Source organism: Ornithorhynchus anatinus, chromosome 21 (genome assembly GCF_004115215.2).
Source record: "Ornithorhynchus anatinus isolate Pmale09 chromosome 21, mOrnAna1.pri.v4, whole genome shotgun sequence".
In the NCBI taxonomy this organism is placed as follows: domain Eukaryota; kingdom Metazoa; phylum Chordata; class Mammalia; order Monotremata; family Ornithorhynchidae; genus Ornithorhynchus; species Ornithorhynchus anatinus.
The window spans coordinates 18,940,018-18,957,132 of record NC_041748.1 but is presented as its reverse complement, the minus strand read 5'-3'; the positions used below and the strand labels follow the sequence as shown (position 1 = coordinate 18,957,132).

General features: G+C 43.2%; 1 protein-coding gene across 2 annotated transcripts in view; it reads right to left on the bottom strand.

The window, feature by feature from the left end:
- TTC28 (tetratricopeptide repeat domain 28) overlaps positions 1 to 17,115 on the bottom strand; it is a 441,985-nt gene that overhangs the window by 174,684 nt on the left and 250,186 nt on the right. For both annotated transcript variants that reach the window (XM_029049080.1, XM_029049081.1), the window contains exons 4-5: positions 16,014 to 16,286; positions 15,006 to 15,136 (exon numbers count right to left, since the gene is read on the bottom strand). In XM_029049080.1, coding sequence (XP_028904913.1) covers positions 15,006 to 15,136; positions 16,014 to 16,286 — 404 coding nt within the window. The remainder of the gene's footprint in view (positions 1 to 15,005; positions 15,137 to 16,013; positions 16,287 to 17,115) is intronic.

Below are 17,115 nucleotides of genomic sequence, written 5' to 3'. Positions count from 1 at the left end.
TATATGTATCTGCTTTTTTAATAGCTTCCTTTGGTTTTTATCATCTCTATCTATGATTTTCCTTATTCAATCAGTCACATTCTTTGAGTGCTTACTATGTGCTGAGCACCAAACTAAATGCTTGGGAGAGAATGGTATAATAGAGTTGGAAGACACAATCCCTGCCCTCCGCCACTTGTCTGCTGTGAGATCTTGGGCAAGTCACTTAATGCCTCTTTGCCTCAAGTTACCTCATCTGTAAAATGGGGCTTAAAACTGTGAGCCCCGAGTGGGACATGGACTGTGTTCAACCTGATTATCTTGTATCTACCCCAGTGCTTAGTATAATGCGTGGCACTTAGTAAGCACTTAAATCCCATTTTAAAAAAAACTGAATTTACAGTCTAGAGTGCCTACTGAAGTTCTCCTTCTTCCTACTGTACGGTAAGGAACGTACATCTACCTGGACATTCAGCTGTAAACTCCCTGATGTCAGGGTTTGTGTCTTTTGCTGCTGCATGTTCACAAGTGGCTAATACAGTGCTCTACACACTACATTAGAGTATTTTAGTACTGATGAGGATGAATTGAATCAGAAGAGGGTGTTATTATCCAGAAGCTCTTAATTCATTAATAGCATTAATGGCATTTATCTATGGGTAGTTTTCCTAATTTTAATGGCCGCATGTTACCCTGTGCAAAGGCACCTGGATTCTCCCTGCTGTGTCTGGGAGTGACTATTCCTTAGGCAAAAGAGGATAGAGTTTATCCCGAGTCAAAGGAAGGACAGATTGACTTCAGCTATTCTCCCAGCCCAATGGGTTACAAGCAAGAAGACTCTCCTTGTGCACACATTTTGTGTGTGCGTCAACTCATCTGGCGCATTCAAAGAAAGCCTTTCACAGCTAGCTAGATGTCATGCCCTATAGCAGAGAAATTAAAGCATTTTTCAACTTTCCTTCTCCCACATTCCCTAAGCCAATTTTCCCTTTGGGAGAGATACAGATAGAGCCAGAGGCTGAAGAGCCTCTATGCAGGGCAGTTTCACTCTTTCTTTGGAGGAGAGAAGCACTGATTTCCTCCCAGAGTCACACAATGTCCAGGTCTTCCTCTTCACCCAACTGTGAAGATGGGAGAATCAAAATCCTTGGATTGATCATTCCTTTGAGATGACTGATAGTCAATATCCTCATGCAACAGTGAGAAGCAGCATGGCCTAGGGGAAAGAGCACAAGCCTGGGAGTCAAAAGGATTTGGGTTCTAATCCCAGCTCAGCCACTTTTCTTCTGTGTGATCTCGGACAAGTCACTTGACTTCTCTTGGCTTTCATTACCTCATCTGTAAAATGAGGCTTGAGACTGTGAGTCCCACATGGGCCATGGACTGTGCCCAACCTGATTAGCTTGTATTAACCCAGTGCTTAGTACAGTTTCTGTTACACAGTAAGTGCTTAACAAATACTATTAAAAAAAACAGAGGAGGGGAGTGATCAGGCCTCTCGAGACTGGGGTTGAAAAGCCATTTGCTTAGTAGCAGTAAAACCCTTTCCAATAGCTTTTTCCAAGTTTGAGATCTAGTATTTTCTCTTACTTAAATCAGAAAGGGCATGTCCAATGAGTCTGCCGAGACTGGAGCATTTATTGTCAGTTTAAAGTAAAGAAACATGCTTTGCCCATTAAAGCAATTAAAAGGAAGAGAAGATATTAACTAGATTAATGTGCTGCCCTTTCAGTTCCAGCAGACAGAGTTTGTTTAAAATGAAAGCTTTGGATAACAATCCAGCTTTTCAGATTCAACCAAGGTTCTTGCCCTAAGAGTTGTAATAACAGCATTGAGGCTGAAATCCTCACACACATGTTTTCAAGTGGGCTGGAAACATGAACACGGCAAATAAACTTGATCCCGTCTATTTTGTGCAGTGACCTCAAGAAGAGACCATTGCCGGTTCATTCCGAGGCAAATATAGTAACGGTCCCTTGTCCCTGTCCTACATGAAAAAAGACTCACAACATTAAACTAAATCTTGTCGAGGCTATTAAAACACACCCATATTGGGAATATATGTATGCCTGAAGGAATCATCTCAAAGATTAAAGATGCACAGGGGAACAAAATCCCATCACTGGCACCAACTGGTATTTGAAGAGAAATAGACAGAGACACAGAGAGACACAGAGAGACACAGAGAGAGAGAGAGAGAGAGAGCATGAGCGCACTGAACCACAACTGGCTCTATGACCCTTTAGTTTAAAAATATTTGAGTCCAAGATGAAATGAGTTTTTCCTTTCAAAAGGTAATGAGAATTACAGCTCTTGAACAAGGCAGTGGGAGTGTTTGATGAGAAATGCAATGATCCACATCCTACCTTCTTGTCTAATTCTCGCTCCTTCCTTACAAGCTTGAGGAATCTTTTTAGGGTCATTTTTCTAAACAACTAATTTAACCAGATGCTTGCCTCATGTCACCATCACTCTGTCTCTCTGAAAGAAGGAACGAGTTTTTTCCCTCCTCAGTGAAGTTTAATTCGTTTTTTCCACTTCTATTTTCATTCGCTCTCAGAAAAAAGCTTAACGCACTTAACTGCTGAACAGAACAATGCTTTTTTTTTCTTATTCTAACTTACAGAAAGGTTCCTCATACCCAAGGAATACTAAGAAAGGGACACTACATCTTTAATAAAACTCCCCGTTTGGTTCTAAATGCGCTGGCCAGTAAATGCACAAATCCTGCCAAAAACCCAGCAGCCTCCTGGCAGGGCTGGGCCTTCCAAGAGCTGTTCTCTGGCAGCGGGCTTTCACGCAAGCACTAATTTTATTATACCTAGTTTATGATTTTCCCTCATTTCCCGGCTATTTTTAAATATGGGGCTGTAATACGAGGCGTCTGAAGGCCCAAGAGATGGAAGAACTATTACACTATTGAGTCTCTGTGGTATCGGTGGCCTTTGGAAGTCAAGAATTCAAATGCAATGTCAGTGAGTATTTGAACAGTGGATCCCTGAGGGGGAACTCGCCTGTCCAATGAGAAACACATTTCTTTCTTCAGAGAAAAAGACAAGCAGGAATGGCCTAGAGGAAATGAGCACGGGTCTGGGAGTCAGGCAGACCTGGGTTCCCATCCCAGGTAACCACTTATCTATTGTGTGACCTTGGGCAAGTTACTTAACTGCTCTGGGCCTTAGTTTCCTCATCTGTAAATTGGGGGTCAAGGACCTGTCCTCCCTCCCTCTTAGAGAGGGGATAGGACTGTGTCCCAACTGATTATCTTTTATTTACCCCAGGGCTTTGCACATAGTAAGCACTAACCAAGTACTGCAATTATTATTATTATTATTATTATTATTCATTTTTCTGTCAATTTCAACATTCTCTGCAGGCTGCTCTTGTTATTTTGTTGAGGGAGAGGAGTCAATCAGCTATACCAAAGTGTTCAGAGCAGGTGAGAAATGGTAATCTCAGCTCTATGATCATCTTTAAGTCTGATATGATTGTCTGCTCACCCCAATATTGATCTGGGCAAAAGGACAGAAGAAATCACCCCATGCAGCCATTCAGGTTGAGGAAAAGAAAACAGATTGTTTACTTGAGGTGATTTCATAGCAATCATAATTACTGAGCACTTATGGTGTGCACAGCACTGTACTAAGTGCTTGGGAGAATATAATACAACAGGGTTGGTAGACAAACTCCCTGCCAACAAGGAGCTTTCAGTCTAGAGGGGGAGACAGACATTTATATAACGGTGGTTTTTCTTGATTCTATTTATTGCTAGTATTTTTGTCTGTCTGTCTCCCCCGATTAGACTGCAAGCCCATCAAAGGGCAAGGACTGTCTCTATCTGTTACCGATTTGTACATTCCAAGCGCTTAGTACAGTGCTCTGCACATAGTAAGCGCTCAATAAATACTACTGAATGAATAAGTGCTGTGGGGCTGAATGGGGTGAATAAAAAGAGCAAATCAGGACAATGCATAGGAAATGGGAGGAGAGGAAATGAGGGTTTAGTCAGGGACCCTAAACTATATGACTCTAAAAATCCCAACAAACCGCAGATACGGCTCTGAATTTTCCAAAGTCAGAAAAACCAGTTGAGAGGGAGACTGGTTTTCAAGGCTAGTCCTTGGGCAGGAAGTGAGTTGTTTATGAAGGAAGGAAAAACCCAAATGCCTTTCCTCCAACAAACTTCTATTCTAATATCTGGATAATACTAGATATTAATATCTAATCACTATAGTAGGAAATCAGCACTGTAACACAGGAAGGGGAGAGCTGATTGAGTGCTTCGTTAAGAAGTAAAACTGTGACTTGTACTTTAACAAGCATCTCATATATAGTAAGCGCTCAAAAAATACCACTGATCATTTGACTGGTGGTCAGCATTCGGTTGGCCTTCACAGCTGCTGCTGTTGCTGCCTAGTAGAATAATGATTTGAGTAAACAAAGTCAACAATGACTAGGATCTTTCTTAAATATTGCCTGACAGCTGACAGCTCCCAGCTCACTATCGTGGAGTTGTCTAATGGATTATTTTTTTCCCCGATGAAGCTCAGTTGCTGAATTTTGGCCCACTAACACAATCTTCTACGATCCTCATGCAATTTATTCCTAGCTACATGAACCTGCTGCACCTGGAAGAGTTTAGTGTCATCAGCACACTTGGAAATTTCACTGCACACTCCCTCTTTCCAGATCATGTAGGATGATGAAAAAATCAGTTCTTGCAAATTTCTGGTGGGGGAATCCCCATATTTACCCTCTCAGCCCCTTTAAGTCTGAAGTAATTAGTAGTTCCAGTTCTATTCAAACTGTTCTCTGCTGTCCTACTTGAGGAGGGTGCAATAAGGAACTTGGAAGTCGGTGACAGGATGGACTTGTGATCCAGGGGGAAACTCTTTCAACTTTAACAGGATATGTCTAGCATTACACTTCTTTGAGACTGCCACGTGGGAGCTTCAGTGGGTAGGAGACTAGTCAGTCAGTCAACTGTATTTATTGAACACTTACCATGTGCGGAGCACTGTACTAAGCACTTGGTAGAGTACGATGCAACAATAAACTGACACATTCCCTGCCGACGAGCTTACGGTTTAGTGAGGGGGGGAGACAGAAATTAATACGAATATATATATTACAGATCAGTTACAGACTAGACTCTAGAGGCTATCATCCCCCAAATAAGGAGATGATGATAAAAAATTACTGCGCAGGTCTACAGAGTGCTAGAATGAAGAAGAATAAAGTGATAGACAGTACAACCAACCACTCTTTGGAGGCGGGGGTGGGTGGATGGTCATCATTAAGTACTGCTTCTCTCCAACAGTCTTTGGAGAACAACTGATAAATCCCTCAAAATCCAAAAAGTTGGAAGGAACCCAGTCACTCTCCACTCCCTGGCCAAAGTCTGGGTATCAGAAACACCCTATTTAGAAACACACTGCTCATCTTTAAGGGGAATAGGGCTGAAAAAGCTGGTTGAACTCCGTCTGCCCCACCAAACCCCAAATTGGTTCAATAGAAGACTGTGCCTCATCAACTTAAATGAAGTAGAAATCAATTACTCAGTTATATATCTGTTGAGCACTTACTGTTTACAGAACACTGTACTAAGAGCTTGGGAGAGTCCAACAGATCAGAGTTGGTAGATGTATTCCCTTCCTTACATTGAGCTGACAGTTTAGAGGGGGAGACGGATGTTAATATTGATAAAATAAATTACAGACATGGACATAAGAGCTGTGGGTCTGAGGGAAGGGTGAATAAAGGGGGCAAAACCAAGTGCAAGGCAACAAAGAAGGGAGTGGAAGAGGTAGAGAGGAGGGTTTAGGGAAGGCTTTTTGAAGGAGATGTACCTTCGATATGGTTTTGAAGGGGAGGAGACTGATTATCTGTCAGATATGAAGAGGGAAGGCATTCCAGGTCAGAGGCAGGACATGGGCAGGAGGTTGACAGAGAGATAGATGACAAGAGGTATAGTTAGTAGGTTGGCATTAGAGAAGCGCAGTGTGTAGGCTGGGTTGTAATAGGATAGCAGTAATGTAAGGTAGGAGGGGAAAGGTGATTGAGAAATTTAAAGCCGATGGTAAGGAGCTTCTGTTTGATGCGGAGACCACTGGGCAGGCACTGAAGGTTTGTGAGGAGTGGGGAAACATGGACTAGATGTTTTTGTAGAAAAATGATCTGGGCAGCAGAGTGAAGTATGGACTGGAGTGAGAAGAGACATTAGAAAGACACAGACCCTGTATATGGCAAATCCATTAGGCAACAGGATCTATGTTTATGCACCCACACAGAGTGGAAAGGAAGGTTGGCTTTGGGTCTTCTCTCTTTCCTCTCTCTCTCTCTCTCTCTCTCTCTCTCACACACACACACACACACACACACACAGCATAGTCTCCCACCATCAGTAGCTTCACCTTTCCACATGAAAGGCAGCTCTTTCTATATAGACATATTTAATGTCCCAAGTCAGAAGAAGGACTTGGGGAATTAAAACATTCATTTCCCTCAAGATTAAAGAGGCCTCACTAGACTCTTCAGAGACATAAACAAAGGTCATGTTTGAACCAGGAAATAAGGTTGGGTTCATAGCCGTAGGGCACACTCTCGATTATCCAGCCTAATCTCTGGCTCGGGAGAATTGGAAAAGCCAAAAGCAGGATTAATCCAAGATGCCCTGACAGCAAAGGTGTCTAGCTGGGTGGCTACTCTGTGCCATCGAGCCAGCTGTTTGTGCAGTGGGCCCGAGAAGATAGGTTTGTGCAATTCACAGTTGGAAGTTTTTTGGCGGATGCAGAGGTAAAGAACTTCCAACCATCCCGGCCAGAACCATGCCCTAGGCAGGACTGAAGTGGCCAAGTCCATATACCACCTTGGCTATACCAGGCCACTGCCCTAAACTTTGGTGACCGTTGGGGTGGGGTACCTGATCTGGGTAGGGGGAGGGCCCAGTTAATCCACAACCCTGAGAAACTACACCGGGCTAATTGAGCGTGAACTCTATTTTGGAAGTAAAGTGAAAAGCAAACAGAAATCCAAATAAATCAAACTTCTGTGGATTAAATAGGGCAAAGAAACAGCAAAAATATGTGTAATGCAGTAAGCTCAAATCAGAGTTAATCATAAAAATAGTAACTGTTGTATTTGTTAAGCACTTACTATGTGCCAAGCCCTGAGATAGATAAAGCACAAACAGGCTGGATACAGTCTCTGTCCCACAAAGGGCTCATAGTATAAACAGGAAGGAGGATAGGTATTTAATCTCCATTTTACAGATGAGGAAAAGAGGCACAGAGAAGTCCAAGATCACAAAGCAGGCAAGTGGCAGAGCTGGGATTTGCCTGGGAAATTTTTCCTAGAGTTTAGTACAGTGCTATACAGACAGAAAATGCTTAGAAAATACTATTACTAGAACAAGGAAGACAGAGTGGAAAAAGTACTAGGGAAAGTACAGACAATATTGTTCCCAAGAGTTGAACTCTGGGGTCTGCCTGACTTTCTACTTCCCTTCTACATCCCTTACTTGTCCCTTACCCACACGAAGCAGCGAGGCCTAGTGGATAGAGCACGGACCTGGAAGTCAGAAGGACCTGAGTTCTAATCCCGGCTGTGCCACTTGTTTGCTGGGTGACCTTGGGCAAATCACTTCACTTCTCTGGGCCTCAGTTACCTCATCTGTAAAATCGGGGTGAAGACTGTCTGCTCCTCTGCCGCCCACCTCCTCTCCGTCCCCTGTTCTCGCCCATCCCGCCGTTGACCCTTGGCCCATGTCCTCCCGCTGTCCTGGAATGCCCTCCTTCCTCAACTCTGCCAAACTAACTCTCTTCCCCTCTTCAAAGCCCTACTGAAAGCTCACCTCCTTCAAGAGGCCTTTCCAGACTGAACTTCCCCTTTTCCCTCTGCTTTCTCTGCTGCCTCTCTGCCCCCCCTTCACCTTCCCTCAGCTAAGCCCCCTTTCCCCACCTTTCCCTCTGCTCCTCCCCCTCTCCGGTCCCCTCCACTCAGCACTGTGCTCAACTGCCCATTTGTATATATTTTTATTACCATATTTTGTTAATGAGATGTACATCCCCTTGATTCTATTTATTGGTATTGTTTTTGTCCATCTGGCTCCTCCGATTAGACTGTAAGCCCATCAATGGGCAGGGCTTGTCTCTATCTGTAAGCGCTCAATAAATACTATTGAATGAATGAATGACTGCGATCCCCGTGTGGGACATGGACTGTGTGTAGCTTGTATCTACCCCAGTGCTTAGCATAGTACCTAGCTCATAGTATACTAAGCACTTAAAAAATGCCTTTAAAAAAAAATTGAACCTGTTCAAGTAATGCCCGCAAGAGCAATGTGATTATTTCCCTAACTGCATTGTAGAAACCAAGGTCAGTATCTTCAGTGGTCAAAGTGCCTTGGATGAAAGTCCATTTCACATCAAGAACTATTTAGGTTCTCGGTAAGGAGAATTCTTTCATTCATTCATTCAATCGTATTTATTGAGCACTTACTGTGTGCAGAGCACTGTACTAAGCACTTGGAATGTACAATTCGGCAAGAGATAGAGACAATCCCTGCCCAACAATGGGCTCACAGTCTAAAAGGGGGAGACAGACAGAAAAACAAAACAAGTATCCATCAAAATAGATAAAGAGAATCATAGATATATACACATCATTAATAGAGTAATAAATAATATATGCAAATATACACAAGTGCTGTGGGTAAGGAAAAGGGGTAGAGCAGAAGGAGGGAGTAGGGGCAATGGGGGGAGGGGCAGAGGGAAAGGGAAGGCTCAATTTGGGAAGACCTCCTGGAGGAGGTAAAGATTTTGTTTACCACTCTTGTCTCTGTACTCTTGTTCCTCTCTTGTCTCTGTGCTAATTAGGGTCCCATTTGGATTAGCGTTCCAATCTTGGACCTCTCAAGTTACTTATTTGACTTTGGGCCTAATAGTCAAAGTAAATGCTTCATTCACAAGCAAAACAAAAAAAGAAAAAAAAAAGTCCTTATCAATCTTTATGAAATCAGTTCAAATTTCAGTCAGCATTCTTGTTCACGTCCATCTAAGCCAAAAGGAAGGAGACAGGGAATTGAGCTGAACAAACTCTTGTGGGTTCAAGTTCACGTGAACAGAACGATTCTCAGTTTAGAAGAGTGTTGAGCGTTTCAGGAACAACTCTGATGTGGTGTAGGCAGCAATGTGTTTATGAATCACTGCATACAAAGCTCTGAAAACCGCTTGATAAAATATGTCTGAGACCTTCATCCTGGTCTTAAAAAGATAATAGGAATAAAACATTTCGAAGTCCATGTTAGGAAATAAGCCAGTTCCAAATGAACTGAATTAGAACTCCTAGCAAAAGTCTCAACTGATTCAATGTAGTTTATTGAATTGGAACTCTAAGCAAAATCTGAACTGATTTACGGCGGTCTGGTTGCACGATTCATTCTTGAGAATTCAAGTTTCACTTTGCTTGAACAAACAACAAGGGATTTCAGTGGCCTAGAAGAATACTGATAGCCAAGAGCAGACTTGGTTGAAATGGTGTCTCAGTGGCTTGACGCACAGAATTCTGCAGCTGGAAGAGACCTCGTTGAGGTCCCGTTCTTGTTTCCAGGTGGGGAATGACTAAGCCACCTAAAACACATAGTGTCTCTACTTCCCTTAGAGATCTCCAAGGATGGAGACTCCAAAATCCCTCATTAACCCACTCCAATGTTTTATCACTCTGATTGTCAAGAAGCTCTTATGTCAAACAAAATCTTTACTGCTTTTGCTTCAGCCTGTTTCCTCTTGTTTGGTCTCCAGTGTGTAAGAAAAATAATTTGTATTCTCCTCATAAAACCATCATATCTTGAAGACAGTTATGAAGTAATTCCTTGGCCTTCTCTTTTTCTTAGGAAAAAATTCCTATTTTCTTCATCTTTCCCTCATTTGACATATTTTCCAACCCTTTATTTTTGTTGCTCATTGCTGGACCATCACCGCTTTCCCTCTGGCCTTTTAAGGGAGGGTAACCTAAACCACCCATGACACACTAATAAGGGTCTAACCCATTCTGAGTATAGTGGAAGGAAAACTTTTGGATTCTTGCAAGCTGTATTCCTAGCGAAACAGCACTGTGCCCCGCTGGCTTATTGAAACAATCCTCCGGTGACTCATATTCAACTTTCTGGCTAAATCTGACACCCAGGTCCTATATAATGTGAATGATTTACTCCCTTTTCCTTCAGGATTAAGACATTGGGGCAAACACCAGACCATCCAAATTAACAAATTCAGCTGCTGGACTTTGCAAATCCATCCTCCCTAAGAGCAAGAATGCATGTCTAACAAAGTATGCAGGTCTCTTTGGGCACATAGTTACTTCTGCACTATTTATTAGCAGGAAGAAAATAGTTTTATTATTCTCACTACCATTCAGGTAATACACACAACGAAGAGGATGGGATCAAAAGAAAGCACAGAAATGTGTCCAGCATTGATATGTTGCTCTTAAAAAAATTATGGTACTTGTTAAGCGCTTACTATGGGCCAAGCGCTGTTCTAAGCCCTGGGGAAAATACAAGCTAATCAGGTTTGACACAGTTCCTGGACCACATGGGACTCAATCTTCATTTTACAGATGAGGAAACTGAGGCCCAGAGAAGTGAAGTGACTTGCTCAAAGTCACATAGCAGACAAGCGGCAGAGCCGAGATTAGAACCTAGGTCCTTCTGACTCCCAGGCCTGTGCTTTACCCACTAAGCCATGCTACTTCTCTACTACGCCATGTTGCTTCTCTTGGACACCAGTTATAATTATGGCATTTATTAGGCACTTACTATGTGCTAAGTACTGGGATGGATACAAAGCTATGAGATTGGTTACACAACTGTCCTAAATGGGGTTCACATTCTATCTTGTCCCCATTTTACAGATGAGGAAACTGAGGCCCCGAGAGATTACAGTGCAGACTGGTGGAAAAGCAGAGAAGCAGCGTGGCTCAGTGGAAAGAGGCCGGGCTTGGGAGTCAGAGGTCATGGGTTTGAATCCCGGCTCTGCCGCTTGTCAGTCGTGTGACTGTGGGCGAGTCACTTCACTTTTCTGTGCCTCACTTACCTCATCTGGAAAATGGGGATGAAGACTGCGAGCCTCACGTGGGACAATCTGATTACCCTGTATACCCCAGTGCTTAGAACAGTGCTCTGCACATAATAAGCGCTTAACAAATACCAACATTATTAAAAGCGAGACCTCGATCCCAGGTCTTCTGACTCCCAGTGCTGTGCTCATTTCTCTAAGCCACCCTGCCTCAATACTGTCTTCTAGATTGAGGGTTTGCTCACTCAAAAATCCAATTTTTTACCCCAAAGATCCTGACACATAAATTGCTGAAGAGATTTCCAAGGTTTTGGCTGCTGAAGAGCCACTATTCCCTATGAGGACACGGTTCTCCAGGACCAAGAAATATTTTTACCTTCTAACCCAATCTCCTGTACTACTGGAGTGAAACAATTACCTCATTACAATCTCTCACACACAAACCCTGCGGGTGGAAATCACATCAGCAGCACTGCAACTTTATAATAATATACATGGCAAAAAAAAGTCCACCAGGAAGGCCAAGGAAAATAGCATTGTTTTGGGCGGAAGCTCTGTGGTCAGGATGATGTCATCAGAAAGCGCCAGATTAATTTCCTGTGGTTACATCCTACAGGAAATCCAGGAGGTTTGGCTTTGTCCCAAGCCCAAGAAGTCATTTGTTGTCAATACTGCTAATTGTTAGTCCAGATGGGTCATAAATTAACATTTATCATGTAAAAAATTCACTCCACAAAATTCCAGAATTTGAAATTTGGGGGCAAAAGTTACTTAGGTTTTGGGTCATCAAAGTCAACCTAAACTACTTGCTGATGTGTTTTGGGAGACAAAATTAGCAGCAGACTCACTAAAGAGGTTCCAGAAAAGATGACATCCACTCCTAATCTTCACATCCCTCTTCCCCCAGGACTCTCCAATGAATAATAGTAATGATAATTGTGATATATTCCAATCAATCAGTGGTATTTGAGCACTTACTGGGTACATAGCCCTATACCAAAGTCTTGGGAGAATATCACCCAGTAGAGTTAGAAGACAAAATCCCTGCCAATAAGGGGCCGAGATCAAAGGCTACAGGGGAAGGCGGACATTAGAATACATTACAGATGAATATGAACATGCTGCGGAGTGAAAATCAAAGGGCTTATGTGTCACAGACCCAAGTGTATAGGCGACACAGAAAGGAGGGCAAATTGGGGAAGTGAGGACTTAGAGAAGACTTCTTGTAGGAGATGTAATGAGTAGAAGATGGGGAGAGTGGAGGTCTGTCATATATGAAGAGAAGAGAGGTCCAGGCCAGAGGATGGAGGGGGACGAGGACTTGATGGCACTACATTTGAGACTGAGATGCAAATTAGTAGGTTGGTGTTTGAGAAGCTAAGTGTATGTATTCAGTTGTAGTAGTTCGGCAAGGTACGATAGGAGGGGGAGAAATGATTGAATCCTTTACAGCTGATGGTGGGGAGTTTCCATTTGATGCGGAGGTCAGTGGAGAGGCTTCAGTGCTTGGATCAGTGTAGTAGCAGTTTGGATGGAGAGAAAGGGACAGATTCTTAGGGATGCTGCGAAGGTAGAACTGACAGGATTTGGTGACAGACTGAATATGTGAGCTGAATGAGAAAGACGAGTTGAAGGTAATGCCAAAATCATGGGATTTTGGGAAAAGGAGGACAGCAAGGTCACACAGGGAATGTGTAGGGGGCGGCAGTGTTCTGTTTTGGACATGTTACGTTTGAGGTATTGATGAGAAACCCCAAAAAAGATGTTCTGAAGGTAGGGGGAAATGCAAGACTGGAATCAGGGAGAGAGCTCGGGGCTGGAGAGATAGTTTTGGAAACCATCTGCGTGCAGAGGGTAGTTCAAGCCACAGGAGCAAATGAGTTCTCCAACTAGTCAGTCAGAGAGTGGTATTTATTGAGCACTAATGTGTGTGGAACACTGTACTAAGAGCTTGGGATAATATAATATAACAATAAACAGACACATTCCCTGCTTACAATGAGCTAACCGCCAAGAGGGAGTGGGTGTAGATGGAGAATAAAAGGGGACCCAGAACTGAGCCCTGAGGGACTCCCACAGTCAAGGGTAGGAGGCAGTGGAGGAGCCCACAAAAGAGACCGAGGAGCAGCCAGAGATAGGAGGAGAACCAGAAGAGGACAATGTCAGTGAAGCCGATGTGGAATACCGGTTCAATGAGAAGGGGGTGGTTGACAGTGTAAAAGTCAGCTGAGAGATTAAGGAGGATAAGGATGGAGTAGAGGCTGTTAGATTTGGCAAGGAGGAGGTCACCACTGACACTAAAGAGAGAAGGCTCTATGGAGTGAAGGAGGCCAGAGGGGATCAAGGAGAGAATTGGAGGAGAGAAAGTAGTGGTAGGAGGTATAAACGATTTGATCAAGGAGTTTGGAAAGGAAATGGAGGAGGGAGATTGGGTAATAACTAGAGGGTACTATGGGGCCAAAGACTTTAAGATCTTTCTATGGGCCAAATTCTGGGCTAGATACAAGACGATCAATCCCACACAGTTCCTGTCCCACCTAGGGCTCATGTCTGCCCAGTGGGTAGAGCCCAGGCCCAGGAGCCAGAAGGTCATGGGTTCTAATCCCGGATCCTCCACCTGCCTGCTGTGTGACCTTGGGCAAGTCACTTCACTTCTCTGTGCCTCAGTTCCCTCATCTATAAAAATGGGGATTGAGACTGTGAGCCCCAAGTGGGACAGGGACTGTGTCCAACCCCATTTGCTTATATCCACCTCGGGGCTTACATAGTGCCTGGCACATAGTAAGTTCTTAATAAATACCACAATTATTATTATTATTATTATTAACAAATATTTAATCCCCATTTTTACAGATGAGGAAAACAAAGCCCAGAAAAGGTAAGTGATTTGCTCAAGGTCACACAGCAGGCAAGTGGAGGAACTGGGCTTTAGCATTCACTGTCTCTGGTATCACGAACTAGGTGCTTAGGATAAGAGACAACTTTACTTCAGTCAGAACTTTCCCTGAATAGAAAACATCATTTCTAAACCACAGCCACTTATGGGACCCTCTAATAACTAACAATGTTTTAACTAACTGACCCAAGGTAAATCACTTTGCCTCTCTGGGCCTGCTTCCTCATCTGTAAAAACGGAACACAATACCTGCTCTCCCTACGTCCTGGACTGTCAGCTCTTTGTAGAACAGAGACTGTGCCTTATCTGATTAGCTTGCATCTAACTGGGGACTTAGCACAATGCTTCGGTATAGAGTGAGTGCTCAATAAATACCGTAAGATCAAGAGTAACAAGAATATGAATCAAAATAGTCTTCCTGCACAAACCAAAAACTCCTTCCACTCAATCTTACAAACTTCTTAAAAACCTCCTACCTAAAATTCTGAAAACAAATGATGTTCATAATACTACAACCTTAAAAAGATGCTTCCAGATGTAAATGGTACCAAACATTCCCACCTCTCCAATCCTCTAGTCACAACCTGATTTACCCCTCCTCTTCCCCACATCAATTGCTCTATTTTACACAATTCACACTTTCAGAGCTTCAAATATTAACCTCTTCCTTTCATTTCAGGGATTACTACCTAAAAGTACATTTCTGTCTCGATCATCGGTGTTCAAGATACATCATAGACTTACTGGGGTTTGAGTCATATTTAATACGTTTCTATTGCCTGGCAAAAAGCCCAGAGTATTTTGAAATGACTGGAGTAAACACTTCAGAGTTTCCTCCAAAGGGATCATAAGTGTTAGTAGAAACACACTTTACTTTATAACACACTTACGCTACATTTGAAGAACATAGAGACTTTACTATTGAAACTTTTGAAAGGTAAATAATATAGTCTGGTGTTTGCCCATTTGGGGCAGAAAATACGTTCTGTCTCAGGAAAAAACAACAACACATGAAATAAAATTTCCCTATTGAATATGCTGAGTAGGCTTCTTACCTCTCGGTCCTTGAGTTTCATAGCGAGCACCAGCTGATGTCTATGATTGGTGAGGGCCTCCCGGTAATTTCCTTTGGAGAAGAATGCAGAGCCCAGATTCCCATGAGCTCGGCATTCCCCCGTCTGGTCACCTGAAGGGCATACCAGAAGAAAAACAAAATCAGGGTGTCCAAGTAATGGAGGGGGGCATTTTCTTTATAAAGGATATCCCAACCTGAAAGCATTTACAAAATGGCAGGGAACGGGCCTACTGACTCTGTTCTACTGTACTCTCCCAACCGCTTAGTACAGCTCTGCACATGGTAAGTGTTCAAAAAATACCACTGACTGATTGATCTTTCAGAATCGCCCCTCTTTGCCCAAGAACTCAACAAGACGAGCTGGCACAGGGAATTAACCAGCAGATTCAAGCTCGATCAAAGCTGTCTTTGCTTAAATGAAGAGTTGTCAGGGATTCAGATGTCCAGGAATGGAGAGGTTAAATACCTTGACATGAACCAGATGCTCTGTGAACCCGCTTCCTGCCCTGCCAATGACCCATAAGACTGAGCAACCATCACCTTGTTATTTCAGGTACTTTGGTCCAGAAAAAACAACAGCTTTGTTCCATTTCTGAAAACCCATATAAACTTATGTGACTCCCCCGTCATTTTGGAGAAGTTACCGATTACCATCCACTGGGTGATGACTGAATTTGAAAGTAAAAGATGGATCCTGAAAGCTCATCCATCCCCACTAAAAGACAATGGATCTGAATCCAAGATTCCCGGGAGATGAAGCTGCTGCCCTTAACCTTCCTGGAATCCTCCCACCCCAATATGAAAAAAGGCACAGAGACCTGAGCAGTCTGAATGGGATAACTTACATACAGGATATCAATCCTCCCTTTCCTCAGACAGTTCATTATTTCCGTCGACACAACTTATTATAAATTAATGGGCTCCATTTTTATCAATCTGCCCTAAAATAGAGAATGAGCCAAAAAAAAGAGAGAAATGTGAACCCTACCTAAAGTCTTGGCTACATCCAAGTCCTGTTGCATGTATCCGGTGCTCTTCTCTGTGTTTCCGAGAGACCAATAAGCACTGCTTAGGGCAGAGAAAACTGACCCCCTCAGTTTCAGACTGCAAGTCCCAATCTTCAACGCAGCTTCTAACACAACCACGGACGCTCCGTGATGGCCTGCAGTCAGGAGTTCTTGGCCAACGACTGACACCACCACAAAAGGACTCTTGTCCAGTTTCATCTTCTGAAGTTGCTGATAGGTGGGTTCCAGGGACTCTGAAACATGGAAGCACGGGAGAAGAAACCAAAACATCACTGAAAGGAGCCGGTGGAAAGAGGCTGTTAAAGACACACACGCTCGGGATGGATAATATGGACAGAGGCAGAAACCAAGAGAATTACCGAAAAATAGAAACAAGTAGGAGAAAGCAGCATGGTCTAAAGGACAGAGCCTGGCCTGGTGTTAGAAGGACCTGGGTTCTAATCCCGGCTCCTCCGCTTGCCTGCTGTGTGAGCTTGAGCAAGTCACTTTAACTTCTCTGTGCCTCAGCTCCCTTATCTATAAAATGGGGAATAAGACTGTGAGCCCTAAGTGGGACATGGACTGTGTCAAACCTAATTAGCTTGTATCTACCCCAGCGCTTACCACAATGCCTGGCACATAGTAAGTGATTAACAAATACCATAAAATGAAAACTGAAGAGGGGAATACAGGGAGCAAGGGTTTACTCAGTGCTATGAAGAAATGTGCTCGGTAACTAAAAAACAAACCATTGGCATATCACAATAGGGTGATTTTTGTTAAATATTCTTCAGAGAAGGAGTGTTTTGCTAGTAGCCAGTGAAGAGCAGGTAAATAGTTCTCAAAAGCAAACAGGGAGAAAGGGAAAGAATGATTTCTGAGTACTACAATGTGCAATAGGTCGAGAGCAACCCTAACTCTACAGGAATTCGTCATTTGCAATGGTTGCTTGGTGTTATATTTGAGGAGACAAAACCGCAACAAGTTAAGAACTATTAGTCATGTAACACAACAGAGAGCCAGGGTTAAAGGAATTCACTTGGGCTAGGTTTCATCCAAACACAAGACAACTGAGAAGCATTG